Genomic DNA, 20229 nt, shown 5'->3' with positions numbered 1-20229 from the left:
ATGTAAATTTGCAGATACGTTGTTATTGACGTTCGGCGATAGCGTAAAATAATATTTGTTAGCACAGCTAGAATTTACCTACTGTTTATTTTATATTTTAAGTAAGCTTGTATATCAGTATATATAAGTATACACATTGTATTAATATATTCAAAGAAAGAAAACACATTACGTGATTACTGTATTTACAACGAAAGAAAATATGAAATGTTACGTGGTGCATGTATACCTGTTAAATACATACACACATATATATAAATATAGCAATTAAAACAATTTCTAACATATCGACCATAATAAATCCCATATAGCAATAAAAATGGTATGAATAACCGAACCTACAACGATCTATGTCACTCAAATCATCAATATTTGTATCAATAAGTTAGAAGAGACATTATTTAGTTCAATGAATTTACAGCAACAGTACCAATGCTATCAATATGATCACATAACACAAAAAGTGATTAATTTCCATCCGTTGTATCAAAGCGACATTTAAACAAAATCTATCAAATCATCTTCAGAAATAAACATTTTATCAGCATTAACCCTAAAGCGAGATCATTAAAGACGTTGTTTATAACTTGCCTTTGTATATGAATTCAATAGGAAGATAACACAATAAAGTGGTACATAACACATACACACCAATGACTTAAGCAATACGGTAATCACGCTATAAAAAACGAAAAAAAAAAACAACAACAAAGCATACATACGCTAAGAGCGAAAATCGAGATTAACGGTATAACTAGATTCCACAAAAATCTAACCTAACGTTTATTATGTGTGGAAATCTTTCCGCATAAAAACATCAATAATATAATACTAATGAGAAAAAATTATCTGTTTCGAATAAAAGTTTACTTTAACGTGTTCAGCCGAAACCACGAAAAATAATGATTTTTCATGAGAAGTAGTTAAATCAATTCGCATAAAGCAACTGCACTATGTTTATTTTATGTTGACGCAACAATTGCGTTATTGAAGACATTTTAGAGGTTTGAATGAACACAAATATGCACACGTTTTATCTATAATTGCACCAATATTTGGTCAATATATTTTGGACAATATTGCAAATAACAATAAGTGTTTATATGCAAAGAGAAAAGCAATAATGTTTCGATACATGTACAGCAATTACAACATAACCTGTGGACTAAAAACTACCAGTAATACATATATTCATTAAGTGCAAATAAGCAAACAATACCAATCATACATCAAGTGAAAATGTAGATTGAAAGATTATATACACATGATACAAACACACTTTATTTCCTATCAATCTTACACAAGTAGTTTAATCAATTCACTCTTAATAACTGCACTATGTTTCAACAATTGCGTTATTGAAGACATTTTAGAGGTATGAACGAACACAGATGTGCAACATTTTTATCGATAATTGCAATATTAATGTATTAACTACGTTGCCCATACTATTGCCGCTCACAATAACTGTTTATTATCAACTAGAAAAACATGAATGCTATCTAAACATGTACTGCGATTGCAACATAACCAGTTGACTACCAGTAATACATAAATTGAATAGGTATACATGCGTTAACAATACCAACAACGCACCAAGTAAAACTGTAGCTTGAAAGACGGAAATACAAATAATAATATTACGACTTATTTCCAAACACGCATACACAAATACACAAAAGTCGCATTATTAAATACATAGACAACATGCTAGCAACTACTATCAGTTTTAAAACGATTTATATGCATACCTTTATATGATACCGCTGGTTTCCAAGAGAGATACATACATAGTAGTTTACGATCATGTAAAATGTAGCAATCATTCAACTTTATTTTTTGTAAACTTTTGTCACCTAGAAGATTTTTTTTTAAATAAAGTTAAGCAAATATTATTGCCCTGGTAAAGGTTACAGTTGACTGTCAACAAGACAATTGTAAAACAGTTTGTTCACATTTTTAAACATTTTCAAGGTACGTCTGAAAGTTATCATCAATTAATGACCAAATAATAATTCCGTGAAGTCGTTGTTATTATCACATTCTTCTCAACAATTATCTGAATTACTTCGAAGGATGAACGTACACACAATTTGTAAATGAGTGTTATACATGCCTAGTATCTGGTTAATCTATCACAGTAAAAGCTTTACATCAACATTCCCTCTAAAACATCATTAAGGTTATTAACTCGACTCCCTTCCATACTCATCCTCAGGTAAAACTCTCTTAAAATCATGTTTTCGCGATTATGTAATGTCTGCAGTGTAACATGTGTCTCGTCAACTTCCCCGTTCTCATCCATGCAGAGTGCCATTCTGTTCATGATCATGAGCCGCAGCAACTCAATCTCCGTTCTCCTCCTGGTGTACCATCGGAATGGTTCAGGATGTGCAATGAGTACTTGTCGTATTTTTGGAAGTCTCAGGATCATCCTGGGACCTTCATCCATCATTTCTGTAAGCGTGGCTATCCATGTACGCTGTTGTTCTTCTTCCAGTCCACATGCGGCCATCAAATTTCTATTTGGAATCATATAATATGGCAGCTCTCGGGTGACTAATGCAACTCTTAGCGCATCTAATCCTTCATGCAACCAGTGCAACATACTTCTTTCATGAAACGAGGACTGAGGATTATTTTCAGCTATCCATAAAACAATGTTTTTCAACGTGTACGATGAAATTTCTTTCTTAAGTGGATTTAATACATCGCGTTTAACCATTTTCAATAAAACATACACTTTAATTTGAGTGTCATTGAGATTATTTACTAGTTCGATTTCCGCAGTGTTAAAACAAACTCTCCATTCAACATGTTGATATTCACTGCCTTTAAATCCAACAGGCGAAAGAAATGCTCCAAGTGATACGACCTGCTGAACGACTTTCGGTAGCGGCCAGTAGCGGGGTCTTGAAGCCCATTGTGACAGGATGTTTGGGCAGTTATAACGAAATGCATGTACTAAGTCGCTGTGTAATCCACCGTGCAGTGTAACAGGCCTTGACGGCCCCGCGCGATCATGCTGCACTATGCTTTCCTCAAATTGAAACTTCGAAAAGCTATGTACATATAAATCACTGCTTATGAGTTCTTGACCATACCCATTATCACACAACGCATCGTTTAGTTCAGAGTCTATAATTGTACCGCGTCTCTCTAGTAGCAGTATACAGTGGCCTGGGTAACTCATACGACTGTAAGATCTAAACACGGTTATCTCTCTAGGAGAGTTATCAGCATTAACACCATCTTCTATGCACATGGCACTACTGTGTACAAACATTATGTCTCTATCACTTTCTAGGAAGCGGGTCAGCCCCTCAGCCTTGCTACCCGTTAAAATGACCGTTGCAGCTCCACACGCCCTTGCAGTCATAAGCCTGCCCCACTCCATGTATGCGTCTCTCCGAGCCTGTATGATCTCCGGTCCATAGCCGAGCCAGCTCATAAGAGTGCATGTCTCAATGGAGCCATTTTCCCACTGGACCTAAAATATATTTCCATTAAATAGACACATGCTATATTTATATCATAAATAACATGCTATGGATAGTCGTCAACTTAATCAGCTATACTAAAATTTGGATACATGTTCATGATGTCATTATATTTACTTGAAAAGTGGACAATAATGTACATCTAACACTCATCGTGAATGTACACAAAACTACTTAACATATGGAATGATTCCTGAAATGCCGATTACGCCTGCATCTGACATCCGATGTGGCTAATTTAAAAGCAATAATTAGTTAAAATAGACTGAATTTTCATGTGTATGTATGCTTATTGAATATTCAATGAATGCCAAGCATAATAGATTAAATTGATTAAATTTACACGGTTTAAATTAAGACACTCTCAAAATATACGAAAGCGAAGAGTCGATATATTCCTGACATTCATTGATACTCTATTACAATATATTGTCTGATAATGTTACAACATAACACTTTAGTTTATCCACATTGATATGAATTAAAAATTGACTTGATTTGCGCAATATAATTTACCATAATTATATATAGTTTTAACGTATTGTGGTAAAATACAACTGCTTGGCATTTAAACAGTTCTTTAATAATATGTGTTAAAACTCTGCAACACAGTTGTTTTGCAAAAAAAAACATGTATCGTCGTACTTTGCAATGTGTAGACAATGATAAGTTTATTTTTAGAAGATTCCCGAGATCGGATGTGTAAATTTTGTGCTTAAATAATTTTAAGAAGGTCCATATATACTTTTTGGACCAATTACTGACATGCATTAGGAGTTTAAGGTTGTTATTTCGTCTTGAAGCCGTAAGCGCATACCTGCTTTTAATTATGCAAACATCACACCATTTGGGTTCATTAAAGTTAATTTTGCAATATCTTACGGGGAAGGTGCCGACACTGACGGGAAAAACAATGCCGGAAATATCATTTTTAATTGGAAACAAACCGCACTCGAAATTTCATTTTACCAAGTCTTGTCGGCTGGACACACTGCTCTGTACAGAGAACCCTCCTGGATCATTTCGTCTCGAGCCACGTTCAGCCATCTATACTGAATTATGAAATAAGATCGTAGAAGATCTTATATTGCCCAGAGCGTTTGCAATAATTCAGTTAATGGTCATGAAATAAGAATAAGTAAATTTTATATACACGATTCGGAATACTTATGCATATACTTAATACACATAAACTGGTCTTCAATGACATGTTTGTTACATATTGATTTGTTGCAGTAATGCGTAATAGCGTTCATCAATCTGCTTTTCAATGAAAAACGCAAATAAGATGGCGTCCCTTCGTGTTGAAGATACGTCTTATACGAAACATGCCTTCCTTATACATAATAATAGTTCAATTGATCTAGCCAGGCCATATGCAAGTTATATGACTCCACCGAATTAAACAACATACGTCATTAAAAATACTTGGGCGAGGGATATTAATTTTCTGAAAAGAAACGGCGTTCCATGGCCTCTTATAAATCTCAACCGTTGTAATAAATGGTAGTAAATATGTATAGAATATTAATTGACTGATATTGTAACGGGGTTTGTGCGAAGCCACGAACAAAACTACTGATAAAATAATAACATCAATGAAGTGGGAACATTTATCGGTAATTAAGTGCGCTCACCTGGTGCGATGGCTAAATAAACATTAGTACATTGAGGTGTATTTGATGCATTATGCTATTGTTTGTTTGCGTTATCATGACTTAAATATCTGAATAAAGTTAAAGTAAGAATATATTGAACGATAGTATCATTAGGATTACTAAATACAATGACAGACAATGTAATACCGTGTCCGTGACCGATCAGTAAAGTTGTTGTCCGGCGCGAAATGTTAGAAAATGGAGTCTTGCGCGCGACTTGTACTGATGTGATATGTGGACCGCCAAGAAGCTAGTGTAATCGAGAGTCAGATGTCGTCTTTCAAAAAACTAAGAATATTCTTCACGCAAAAGAAAAAACAACATTATAAAAAACATCTGCAACAATTTATATTTTATACTTTATAGTATAAATGTTCATGTTTATAAATAATGAATTTATATAATGAGTTTAACACTTCATTTTGAAACAACATGAGAAACGATATACACCTCTTCATGGACTTTGCTTAACGAAAAGGACGTTATCTGAAGAATGACATACGTGAATAAATACTATAATGTCAGTTTGCTTTCGGTGAAATGCCGAATAAATATAACTTAACTTTAAATATTTTCTGAGAACATATAATGATATCAAATCGGTTATATATTTGTATTGCTTTTTAATTTATTTTGGAAATCGTTTAATGAACGCATTGTTTTTGCCGGCGCCATGTAATTGTACAATGAACATTTGCCGTGGACACAAATATGTAAATGTCGTAATGACTGTAACGGAAATTCACCTTTACAGGGCTCAGTGCGGGTTTGCTTCAAGTAAAAGTTAATACAAGACTCATACACACGCCAAACGAAACCTGGTGTTCAACATGTAAGCTGTTAACTTGAATAATCGTATGCTAGCCCAGTGTTTATTCAGCGATATTGATCCATGAAACTGAATTGTTGCGTATGGTAGCAGCGCATAGACCGTGGACACTTATATGTTGATGCCTTTATTAAGGTAACATATAACACCTTTATATGGTACAGTGCGCTTTAGCCTCAAGTGAACGTTAATACAAGACAAATGCAAACGCCATACGAGACCTGGTTTTTAAAGTGTAAGTTGTTAACTTGAATAATTGGATGCTAGTCTGTCTTGTAGTTTATTCAGTGATATTGATCCACGAATACTGAATCGTTGCGTTTGGAAGCCGCGTAGAACAACAATATTCACAAACAGGACGCGACACTTTGACATCTGTCTTCGGATACAAACATGTTTGTGTGCACTCGTTCGGGTCAAAATTAACATTCATTACAGATCATAAAACTCTGAAATCAATATTCACCCACACTGAAGAATGAACAAGTGCCCAAATTGAAACGATACGATCAAAATCGATAACATACAACTTAACAGTAAAATATCGCCCGGAGATTTCCGATTGCTTCTTAAGACATCTAATGGAAGCAAACAACACAATCTGTTTTACCGAGGATTACATTAACTTCCTGGCAATTTCGGCAGTTTCAGACTTAAGACACATGCATAAATAACTGCGACCAAAAGAAGAGACGATATATTACTGTCTTTCATTGATACCATATCAAATAACTCGCGGCATAAACAATCTATGGAAACAACCGTATTTATTGACGGTACCAGTACTAACTACAGCGAACATAAATGATCAATTTATAGTGCACTTTTTTCAAGACTTCATATACCGGAAGTCATATAACGGGGACTACGCTAGGTCAGTTGTATGTGACTAGAGCCGATTCGAACGTATCAGAAACGTATCAGCGAGTCATGCAGTACATTAGATAAGTTGTAAACAACAAAATGTATCATAAGTCTATCTTAACATTTCCGATACACACCAACATTGATAAGATTTCCGTGGCCACAAATGCTGTTTATTAATTGTTAAAGTTAATATTCAAATATCTATGTTCACGACAATTGTGCATATATGCGTCATTGTTATCCCCAGAAAAAGTGGGGATAATGTGGTTATCTCCGCCGTCCGTCCGTCCTGGTCACTATCTCCTCCTACAATATTAGCACTAGAACTTTGGAACTTACACACATGGTAGCTATGAGCGTATGTGCGACGGTGACGGCGACGGAATTTTGATCTTAGCCCTGGGTAAAAAGTTATGGCGGTTGGGGTGGGGACGGGTCAGAGATTTTCCTGGCACCTTGATTCGAAAAAGGCTCATAACTACTGTGTCCCTTCAGATATTGCTTTCATATTTGGTATGCACGTGTATCTAGACATCACCTTTCCATGCGTATACAATTTTTTACCCTTGTGATCTTGACCTTGAACTTCAGGTCAGCGTTCAGGTTTCAAAATATGCGACCGCGCTTAAAAAAAGGCTCATAACTACTGTGTCTCTTTAGGTATTGCTTTCATATTTGGTATGCATGTGTAGCTGAACAACACCTTTCCATGCGTATACAATTTTTACCCCTGTGACCTTGACCTTGAACTGGTGGTCAGCGTTCAGGTTTCGAAATCTGCGACCGCGATTCGAAAAAGGTTCATACCTACTGTGTCCCTTCAGATATTGCTTTCATAGTTGATACGCATGTCTATCTGGACAACACCTTTCCATGCGCATGACATTTTTGAACTTGGGGTCCGCGTTCAGGTTTCGAAATCTGCGACTGCGATTAACAAAAAGCTCATAGTCTGTGTCGATTCAGATATTGCTTTCATATTTGGTACGAATGTGTATCCTGACAAGACCTTTCCATCCGCATATTTTTTTTTACCCCTGTGACCTTGACCTTAAACTTAGGGTCCGCTTTTAGATTTTAAAATCTATTATGTGGTTATCTCCGCCGTCTGTCCGTCCGTCCGTCTTGGCCACTATCTCCTCCTACACTATTAGCACTAGAACCTTGAAACTTATACACATGATAGCTATGAGCACATGTGAGACAGTGCACTATTTGGAATTTGATCTGACCCCTGGGTTAAACGTTATGAGGGTTTGGGTGGAGCCGGGTCAGAGATTTTCACTCATTTTTTAGTTGTTTTTACATTAACTTCTTCATTTCTACACCGATTTACTTCGAATTAATACTGAACATCTCTTATGACAATACGGTTAATCTCAACAATGCATGGCTCCTTTACCAACCCTGGGGTGCCCCTGAGTCGAACATGCGGCGTGGGGATACGCGTAGGCCTCTGCCGCGCCATTTCTAGTTTTCAATTAATGAATATGTAATTATCCATTTAATACCTCTTTCCCGCATGTAGTCACTAATCATTAGACAGACTGGTGATGCGTTTACGATCAGATAAAACAATGAGTACATATGTACCAGCCTAATCTTGTAAATAAACCACTTAGTCTGGAACCTGTTAACGTCTGATAGCGGTAGAGTTCGGCGTAGTTTTCTTAGAGTTGAGGGACCTCTAATAAGGGGCCCGTATGTATAAGTGTTTGCTTAACCTACCTTGTGGAATTCAAAGTGTCGTGTAAATACACATTATAAACTTTAATAAAACCTTTGTCGCGTTGTGTTCGTCTTATTGGACGTAACTATGTAGCAAGCGCATACAGTGATATTTCTACATGATCAATAATCCCTATGATATGAATTCTAAGCATACTATTATAGGACAAACGAGCACCGTTTAACTGCCAGCATTTCAATGATTAACGTTCTGTTCACAGTTAAACTTCACAAGTATACGGTCTGGCTAAAGCAGTCATGGGGCGTCTGATTACAGACAGCCTTATACTGGTAGGAAGTGATACAGAAGCGACAAGAACAGTGACATTTCCTTTTAAATTACCTAAGGAGGCCATATTTCATCTGAGGATGCTGACCAACAGAAGGGGACTTTAAACTAAAATTCCAACGTACAAACCTCATGCGGAGAACGATGAATATCTTTAAAAGCCGGACTAAGTCTGAAAAGGCAAATAAAAACGAAATTAAGACGTTTAACAAAAATAAAGACCGTCAGAAAACAACTTTAGCGAAATAGTCTTATTATGTCAAATACTCCGCTATAATCTGGATTAATTCTAATCTTGTCGAAGTCATTAAACAAAGGGCTCTACAATCACGGTGCAACACACAGTAAAACAGTTTCGCCGGAACGCATTTTAAGCTTGCGAAAACATGCGGACATGTTGCAACAGACAATTAACACAATTAAACGCCGATTGGGCAATGATGACCCATGTAGCTTTATCGTCGATTTCCGCGACAGTTTAATGGGTGACAGTTAAATGAATCAGAAAGTGTGATAAATTATGCATAATTATTAATGAATTAATGTATTTAAAAAATATTTTCACCAAGCTAAAATACTGTTAACATAAGACCGAAATTTTCCATTAAACTGACTAAGTTAAGCAGGGTCATTTCATTTGGAAGTAATGAATTGCGTTTCCTGGAATTTTTATACTTCCATCCGTGAACGTCGCTACCAGGAATTGTCATTCTGCAACCGTAAACTTGCCGATTTACTCTGGTATTTTATTATTCCAAGGTTCAAAACTGTCAAAATACTTTGGAGTGTGTATATATTAATTTAAACTTGTGCCTTCGTCAATGGTGTATTATGAAAGATGCAGTTTTAACGTCATCATAAACGTAACAATATTTGAAAAAGACACGCAGACGTGAACATATATGTTTATCGGAACGCAGGCTAAACACAGATCTTAGTGCACATCTTAACGTCTCTCAAGTTTGCAATTCATTTTGACGTTCCTTTAACAAAAATAGCATTCACTTTTGACTTCACACTATCATAAATGAGTTTAAAAGCGATATACTTTATCTAATAAATAACCGTTGCGTTTCGCGTAGCATTCTTACGCGTACATTATAAATCCTTTCCATAAAGAATATACTTTGAGAAAAATTGTAAATTATAATAACATATTTAGTTCGTTTCAACTATCCATATTGAATCATACAAACCTGTCCAAATGGTTCCTTCCCTATCAATAACAGAAAAATTAGACAGTAGTTAGTTTAAACATATTCGCTTTAACGTTTCAATCCCAATAGAATCCCAGCCGAAAAAGACACCAAGCCCGATGGTTGATTTATTTTTGTTTGTTATACAACGTATGCAAATTTGATATAATTATTTAAATATCATTATTTGTCAGTGTTTGGCTGTAAACAATGCATATAAGTATTTGTCCATTGTTGACTGTGAACGATGCATTAAACGTTTACCATTAGACGAAAAATACACATTATTTGCACATAACACAAAACGTTACTTAATATATAGAACATCAATAAATATTATAGAAATTGCTGTCATTGTTGATTATCAAGAATATTTATATTTTCATTATGAAATATAGTGATATATTTTACAGTCTTGTCCATTTAAAAACGAGCCTGTAGTAAATGCACACGTGTTTAAGAATGTATTGTAAACACACATTTATTTGAATTTCAGTGAACCTTCATATACGTTTTGTGAACAAAAAAAGCCTAACTGCCTACCTAAACATATTATTCGAGATTATGTCATTTTGTCAGCCGTATATCTGAACTTTAAAGAAACACTCTGGTCTTAATATATGTCGGAAACAATGATCTATATCACCAAACATGTAAACGACATATTCCAGATTACAATTGTACATTATCCAATTAAGTACAGTAAATCTAGATTAGCCTTTGTTATGTGTGTGTTTTTTTTTCTTGCAAGAAATCGATTTGATAGCATTTAAATTTAGGCTTTAAAAGCCATGTATGCGAATTTCCATTGAACATTGTTGTGTACTGTGAAATAATGTTTTGATTTGATTATACTGTTCCGCAAGCACACGAAGTAAACAACAGAATATAAATACTGATCAACTTTCATCGTGTGTTCATGGTAATAAATAATCAACAGAGATTTTCATTTTATAGGGAATATAGGGAGTTTAAGTTTCAACAGAGGAGATGAAATATATGGCTATTGTTTCATTAAACTTTGCTTCCCAAAGCACGCATGCAACGCTCTTCAAGTATAAAATTCTAAGTAAAGTTTAATCTGGGATATATGTGGTGTTAAAATCTGTTTTTAGGTATGTATGTGGTGTAGCTATTTACTATGTGTGTTCAGATCTTGCATTTCTTTTCTTTTTTAGCCAGAAAAAAATAACAACATATATTTATATTTTCCAGTCGGAAGATACTATGTGTATGCTAGTGTTCTATTGTGCATTATAACACATTCAATATGGTCAAAATGGATTCATTGTTGTGTTGCTCATCGCGCGAATCGCAGGAGGAAAGTAGTTCGTAATGTCTCGATATGTAAAATATGTGGCGAAAGGCTTTGCAATAAACAATATCAGTAAAGTAATTGACTAGTATTATTCATTATTTAAAATTATATATTAAGGACTTCCTAAACAGAATATACACACTTTTTACAATGTCTTTAACACGCGTATATGGCAGGTGTACACACAATACGCGTAGGAAAGATGTGTACTCTTATATGTGTATCAACATGTTGTATGCAAAACTACTATTGTTTTAAATGATTGTATTATTATGGTTTTAATTAACATAAATAAATAAGGTTTATTGCTTTGAATGTATGTTTTAAAATGCTTTTCAAATGGAAATAAATGGTAATATAACAATGCAGTTATAGATGCATCATAATACACTTCGGGGCCGTAAGTTACATACAGGAAATGAACACATCCGAACAAACTTAAGTGAGTGTGGTTTGCAGAACTAATCGTTTCCATAGTAACCACGGTGAGTACGCTGAACAGTAATAACATATATTTCGCGAAAAATCTGGTAAAATATGAACATGTATTTGTTAGGTTTAAAGTGGCCTTTTCACGTTTTGGTAAAATGACAAAAAATAAAAAAATCAGATTCGCACATTTTCGTTGCAGTTGTGATATTTGTGAGTAAACGGTAATACTGAACATTTATCATGCTCTTAAATATCCATTATATTCATCTTTTGACGGTATAAAAACTTGAAAATTATAAAGCGTTGCAACGCGAACGATTGAATATTTTTGAAAGTTCAGTTGCTGTCGTTATATTTTGGAAAACTTCGAGGATTGCTTATTTAAAGTATAAAATACATCACTCACTGAATGAGCACGGATGGCCGAGTGGTATAAGCGATAGACCTTTACTCCATGGGTCAGTGGTTCGAGCCCAGCTTGAGGGTTAAGTTTTGTCTTTATTAAATGTTATTATTGTTTTTACTGGAGCTTTTTATATCCGATGTTTACATGTATCAATATAAAACATTTAATGACAAACTTCAATAATGGCAAAATTTGTGAGAAGGCCCCTTTAACCTGTCTTCCATGAGTATTTCATTGTATAAACGAAACTGATTTAAAATTACAATTATAAATGGCATGTATATTAAAAACTCTTAATTAAAGCCACATGTCTAATCTTATGCATAGAATGGCCGCACTTCGACAAATAACCTATTTGTAACAGCAAAAACCCCAAAAACGGTTATGTCAAGTTAAGGACTAAAATTGTGCACATCTGTTTAATTATTGTTTATATTTGACATTAATCACTAGCATAACTGTATGTGAAATTATGCATTAAAACAATTTGTAAAACATGATGTTGATTGACTGTATAACGATACTACTGGATACACTGATACTTTAAAGGGACTGTCAACCACGACGACGAAGAAAAGAAAAGTTGTAAAATACCGTATTTTTTTACAATTATTAGTTTATTTTGATTAAAATATCACGACTGGTATATTACATTGCTTGCAAAAAGTTTTTAAGTTTTCATATTTTCAGTATATTCGGTATTAAATTTTACTGGGTATGTCTACCAGGTAACTACTAGTTAACTTTAAATGACGCCAGTAGATTAATCATCATCGTCACGTGGTAAACCCAGGAATGCAAATTGTGCATGCGTAGTGAATTGTATATATTTTATATATAAAATGATAAATATACTCGCGTTATTTATAGTGTGTTTATCGTTATATCACATATTTTCCCGATGTACTTTCGATTTCACATCGCGAAATTTTATTACCGAATATACTGACAATATGAACTTTTTTCAAGTAATGTAATATACCAGTCGTGAAATTTTAATCAATATTAACTTATAATTGTAACAAAATACGGTACTTTAGAACTTTTATTTTTTCGTCATTCGTGGTTGACAGTCCCTTTAAAGAATAGTAAATGCAAACGGGTTATTTCGTGAAATCATATGGTATATACAATATTGTGCGAAAAAAAACACAAGAAAAACAACTATATTTAAATAGATTTCAATTATGTTCCTATCATTAATCAGTCATTTATAACTAAACAGTGATTATAGTTTACATTAATAGTAAAACATACATATGTAATAGCTAATTAAAACATGTGCGATTCCGCTTAGGAACCGTACATTGATCCACTGCACCATTGGAATGTATGGTTACTGTTAAGTCGCTGTTTATATGTATTGTGGTTGTATTACCATGTGTTTTGAATCATTACACCGTTTTCGTTTCGGGCAATTTAACATGATGGGCATACACTTATGTTGGTAGGTTAAACCTATCGTGTAATACATGCATTATTTACAGTTAATACTTCCAGACACGATGGCCATTGCGAGTTCAATACTGGCTGTGTTAGTTGAGCATACGCTCGCCTACATAAGCTTGATAAGGCTAGACAATATTATCATGTTATCTTAAGTTCTATATGTGTAATTTGTTAAAGATCATATTTGCCAATATTCAACATTATTATATTTCTTTTCATATTCATTATACATGTTGTAATGGAGTGTTAAAGATTTGGATCATCTAGTGTGATTACGCTCATAAATTCGGTAAAGGTTTTGCCTACATACACCATCAATTAAAAATATAAATTTATATTTTGTAGCGAACACTTATCAAGTAGTTGAATGAACAACGCATTATTGCATACGTTTTGTTTGACACATTCAACACGTATATGTTTTAAATTCATCACTGGACTTTAATATAACTGCACTGTCTTTATATATCCGATCCACTGGTATTATTTAGCAATTTACATTTAGCTAAAAGTAAGAAGTAAGTACCCTACATTCAACCCAGATACAATAGCCAGCATTGTTATGATTAGGCTTGGTTGTGTTGATATAAACAATTAACGTGCTTAATTACAACTCACAGTTCAACATACGCGTTAACCACTCTGTCTGATATATGATAATGCGTGCATCGTTTCCAGGTGACCATGTATGCCAAATGATAAGCGTGAAATTGTCACTGCCATGTACACGATTTAATTTACTAAATCAATTGAGTTCGAAAGTGTGTTATATTTCAAGTACGTTTACACAGCTTTCAAATTGTATGGGTAACATAATTAAATGCTTGAACAGTCATCAAACGAAATATAATAATAATTATTATACTAATAATGATAATAATAATTATTATTTTAATAGTTATGATTATTATTATAACAATGATACTACTACTATTACTAATGCTACCACTACAACTAATAAAAATACTGAAGATACTGATTCCCAAAATATGTAGAAATAATGAAAATAATAATACTAACATTTTTATTATTATTATTAGTATTATTATTATTATTATTATTATTATTAGTAGTAGTAGTAGTAGTAGTAGTAGTAGAAGTAAAATTTAAATTAACAGCGTTAGGCGACTTACCCTTCATGTTACACTCCATAAACCGTTCACACAGGTTTCCACACGCGGTTTTATCTACTACTGAAAGATATTAATACTAGTTAGGGACAGTCTTAACGACCGCCGGGTTATATGAAAAACATAATGCAATGTTATGGTTAAAAACTACACATCATTTAAAGCAACTACGGTCTGGTAATATGATCAGCCATTGTGTTTGATAAAAACATCATAAAGCAGTGCGTCTGTTTAAAGTTGTCGTACATGAGTCCAATACGTATATTACAAATAATAAAATAAAATCATAAAATAAAATAATGATATTATAAAACGGGCCTTTCATGTACGTTAACAAAGTGAAGTTATTGCAAAAACGAGTTATACGGAAATATAAACTTATTAAATGTGTGCTACACATATATATATATTATATACAAATTCATTGTATACAGCTTACTGTCATTCACTATTAATCCATATTTAAAATATGCCCTCGAATAGACAAAAAAGTTTGTAATACAAATTAACATATGACTTTATTGTGCGTATATTATTTTAGGTGTTATATTACTGATTTATTTACCGGGCGTTTGATTTAAATTATTATATTGTTATCTGTCTGGTTAAAGTTGTTTAATAAAATGACTGGCACATGAGACGAATTTTCCTAATTTTCAAAAAAAGATTGAGGGCATTTACAAGCACAAAGGATGAGATTATAATTGTGTTAAAGGGTATTCGTGATTATTAAGATCAATAAGTATCATTCAAAACCATTTAAACAAAATTGCTCGATTTGAACAACTTGCTATGTATTATCGGGTTTTTTCGACATCTCTTTGATTCCCTAAATCGCCACACAAACTGAGGTATATGGTTTTAACAATCACAATTTATATCTGGTTTTATTACAAATTAGGTCAAACGGTAGTTTCATTGCATGACATTCAATAAATACGTACGCTTTTTTCGGGGCACGTCCAAGTCTGTGACGTTGATAGCATTGTGCAAATTTTATCGAAACTATCTTTTGTGTTACTTTTCCTTGGGCAGAAGTTTTATTTAGCGTGTTAAAATACCGAGTATCTTGCTTTTTGAATATATGGCGCTTTTATCTTATTTTGGAATTTTGTCAATCCTTGAACGAGTCAACTGCATGTTTTTGTTGCATCTTTAACTTCCCTAGCTGACAGAAGCGGAACATAATTGTTTTGTTTAACGAGATTGAGATTCTACATGACGTAACAAAGACCATTGTTTACTATCCTTGTTTACCTGCGATACATGATAACAGTCAGCAGATTGAGACGATTAAGATGAAATATCGGTTTACAAAATGGGAGAACACACGAAACCACTGACTAACAGAAACGGAAAACACCGGAATACCAAAATGACATGTTACAATCTGATCGTCTCTAAAACAAACACACATAACTTGTTAAAGGGACACTTGCAATATTTAATATCAAGCATGATAACAGATTTTAAACTAATGGTTCATTAATCGTATAAATAAACAATAATTTGTATGAGTTCTTGTTAACATGCACGCTTTTGCATATGAAATAAAATAATTGAATTAAATTGGTGTGTATACCCCCGATTACAAAGAACGCGTACTTGCCATTTTTTAGTAGGCTCGTTTTGTTCAGTAAGCTCTTTTAGTAATGGAAATCTTCATTAGACTCATACATTTTCATGGGACTCTTGGTATTTCGTTCTATGTATTTTGTTTTTTGACGTGAAAATTGATAACATGATTTCGGGTATAACCGTTTGAAGGCGAGAACAAACTGTATATTGCAACACGTTTGATCTTTCATTTTCTTTGTAATGTTCATATCCATGTATTATCACGAGTAACGTATTTAGAATCCGATACAAAACTTTTGAGAATGAGATACTAAGTCGCAGTAATAACATAAATAAGGTCATGCACTGACATAAATATGTCATTGAAACCGAATCATCCGAAACTGTTCAGTACTTATTGCAATGGCATAGTTAGACATTGATTAGTTGTAGACCGGATGATAATGCCAACATACAAACAAATAAACACTTTTCATAGCCAATACATGTATTGAATTTCATAAATGCATGTAGAATTATACACATTAAGTTAAACAACTTGCGCTTAAGAATCTATAAACTATAACACATTTTAGAAAACTATTCAGAATAAAGGCCCTACAAACAAAATAGGTATATGCAATCATAAATGCAGTGCGTTTTACGTGGTCATTAACGTAATGCCTTTACGTCCTTGCTTACAATGAGTATCTGAAGGATAGATTTAAGTTGCAATTCATAGTTCTTCATTGTGTGTTATTGAAATGTACGAATATAGTTTCCTCAGGTCATTATGAATCGTTTTGTAGTTGAACAACTGCTTGCATTTTACCGTCTTCACAAAAATTGTTAATTTTATAATATATAATTGAAGGCGCAGCGGCAGTTAGCGATGGAAGTGCTGTATCGGCTTGCGCTCATATAATTCGTCAACGTTCGATCTTGAAATTCGTTCACTTTTAAATACTGAAACTAAATATGGTAAAATATGTTATCTTCACAAAAAAGTGATATTACACTGTAAATGCATCACACAATCTATGCGTTAAAGCATACTAGTCATGAGAATCAAAGGTGCATAAACTTTTAAATCACTATGTTTTAAAACACGTGTTTACCGTTCTTTTTTAATTTAAGCCTAAACGAATGTTTGCAATTATTTAATCATTAAGAGATTGCTTGTGTTTTTTTTACATAACATAAGGATAGACATTGACTCAAATACGTCAGATGTCTATACAATCTATACAATAACACATTGTTTGAACATCTCTTAAGCTCAATACACTTTATACTAACACATATTGCCCCGACTAGTTTCGCCTTCGATTGTAATCCCATGATTTATGGATAGATTCGGGTCAATTTGTCACTGATTGACTTCAAAGAGAGTTATGTTTGCGCTAACAAATGTCAAACTACAAGAACTGTTGTTTACTTCCTGATGCTTCAGTTAGAATCGTGAAACCGATGTAATATGTAATATACGCACACGTGTATGCAGGTTTTGTTTCGTGAGGTATGCTAGATTAGATTGCATTGTTCATATTGCGGGTTTTGATCTCTATCGTGTTAAGCTTTTCAATAGAAACACCACAATCTTCCTGTTTGTTTGGAGTTCGTAAAATTATTATCAAGATACATAATTTCCCAACATGTATGTATCATATTAGTATTGAAGTAAACATAACTTCCCGAAATTGTTGTTTACTACATTGCTATCAATTTAGCAGATCACAGTAACAAATTGTGTGAGATACCAAACAATACATGGTTGGAAGTATTGTCATTATTTATGCTTGATCTGAATGAAAGATAAAAAACAATCGGTTACTCCGGCCACATGCCCTTGCTTTAGCAGATGCATTTCGGGAAAGTTTTTATTTCATGTCTATGTTAACTTTGCGCTTATATTTACTTTGCCATCATTTAGGAACTGGATTTAAACAGACGCATTGGCCATTATTTATTAAGTATCGCTTTGTTTCATAGGTGTCCCATACGTTGGAGTGACAACCTGTTTTTTGTCTTGTAACTTTAGCGGACTATACATAGCAATAATGCATGTCATGTATTTGAAACAACGCACACAGGTGAATTCGCATGATATATTGCGTCACGCGCAAGATTACGTGCGCTTTTAAGGTAGGTGTTAAAGTTTAAGGTCAAAAATCAAAATACAGAACATGACAAAGTAGGGTATTTCCGCTTTATAACTTGAACACATATATAATGGTTTTCATATAGCATACTGGTAACCTCCGGGACATAACGCGCTTTTAGCAAAACTCACAAGCCTACCTTAAAGTCATAGTAAAAACTCAGTTAAAGGTCACAATACAGCACGTAACGACTAAATAGATGTTTTCATTCTTAAATTGCACCTGCATTACAGATAATCAGAATACTAGTCATTTGGTAGAGATGTTTAGCTATATGAGTCGGTGTGTTAAGCACTCTAGGCATATAAAGCAATGTTCATATGTAACATGTCAGACATCAACTGTTTTTCTGTAGAAGCAAAGCTTGTCCGTTCTATATGCATTGATTGCTTTCGACAAACCATTGCGAACAAATCAGGCTTACACATGTTGTATTTTTTGTCTATGCGAACACCATCGGCACAAACACGTCTTACTTAAACATCAAATTTAAATATTCAACATTGATGTTTAAGCCGACAGTATGTGTCTAATTATATACATATTTTGCAGTCCAAACTGGACTATTGTATGTTCAACGCCCATACGTGATTGATAATGCGGAGAATTGAGGTAAAACCTTTATAAATAATAACTTTAATGAACCATATGAAGACAACAACCGCGCTTTTCCATAAAAATGTTTATCAGTCTTTTGGGAATAGGTGTTATTCGGGTTTTAACAACATTTTTGAAGAAAACTCTTCATGTTTAGTCACAAAAAGGCCAACCTATTGAATGAACCAATATAAGATCCGTTCAAATAATAATGGTTGATACGGTATGAGATTTTAAAAGGATTTTAAATGTGTCAGTATGTACCCAAAGATAACTAGGCCTTTTCAAATCTAGTCAATTCAGGATTTTGTATTTGCTTTTTAGTTCCAATTGACAGTCCACAATGTTTTCTTTTTTGTTTAGATAAAAACTACTTCCTGACTTCATAGTTCATAACAATATTTTTCCTTTGATTGACAGAAATTTTATACATCTAAACATTGCAATTTCGTAGTTTTTATCGTTAATACTTCTGTTTTATATTGTGTTGTGTGTTGCCCTTTTTGAAACACTTTCAAAATATGTATTCATATACCGCAGATCTAAAATAATATGTGATGTACATGCGTACGCCTATTTTACATGTAGCTCACATTGCCATATTATAACGAGTTAAGACTTATCCAGAATATGTGTATGTTCGCTGTTTTCAAACGTGTCATATAACAGTTTAAAATATGCATTTAAGTTACTTAAGTATATATTATACCTATATACAGGTTTTATTATATGCAAACTGCAATAAATATACCAAATACATACTTCTGTAATATAAATAGTTGAACAGAAACACACAGTGTGTATAGAGTCGTTGTTAGTTTATCCTGCTAGTTTGAAGGTTTCAAAAAAGACATATGAACGCTATCAAATGTCTCAAATGTGTAAGGCCCAATGTATATACATAAAACTTCCATAATGTAAACATTTAAGTAGTTACTTTGATTTCTGTATCACACCTATATTGAGCATCACCATTAATATAAACATGCATTACATAAACACATAATATCCTTGACATGTTGTGTACTTGAATGGCATAGTGAAGTCTCAGGTGTTAAAATGGCAGCGATTCAATCTATAATTCGTGTTTGACCACATAAACCGCTTTCGG

The 20229-nt window shown here is 33.5% G+C and overlaps 2 protein-coding genes across 6 annotated transcripts in view; both read right to left on the bottom strand.

Annotated features, from left to right (window-relative positions):
* The window catches only part of LOC127868116 (lysosomal acid lipase/cholesteryl ester hydrolase-like), a 165953-nt gene that overhangs the window by 57353 nt on the left and 88371 nt on the right, over positions 1-20229 (bottom strand). The gene's annotated exons all lie outside the window — the stretch shown is intronic.
* On the bottom strand, positions 34-14852 carry LOC127868115 (uncharacterized). The gene is made up of 4 exons (XM_052409727.1): positions 14806-14852; positions 9001-9043; positions 4470-4552; positions 34-3490 (listed from the first exon to the last, which is right to left on the bottom strand). Exons 3-4 carry the CDS (start codon positions 4545-4547, stop codon positions 2150-2152), a joined length of 1419 nt encoding a protein of 472 aa, XP_052265687.1. The 5' UTR covers positions 4548-4552; positions 9001-9043; positions 14806-14852; the 3' UTR covers positions 34-2149.

Source organism: Dreissena polymorpha, chromosome 2 (assembly GCF_020536995.1).
Source record: "Dreissena polymorpha isolate Duluth1 chromosome 2, UMN_Dpol_1.0, whole genome shotgun sequence".
Classification (NCBI taxonomy): domain Eukaryota; kingdom Metazoa; phylum Mollusca; class Bivalvia; order Myida; family Dreissenidae; genus Dreissena; species Dreissena polymorpha.
Note: the sequence above shows the minus strand (reverse complement) of the source record. Positions and strands in the feature narration are given on the sequence as shown.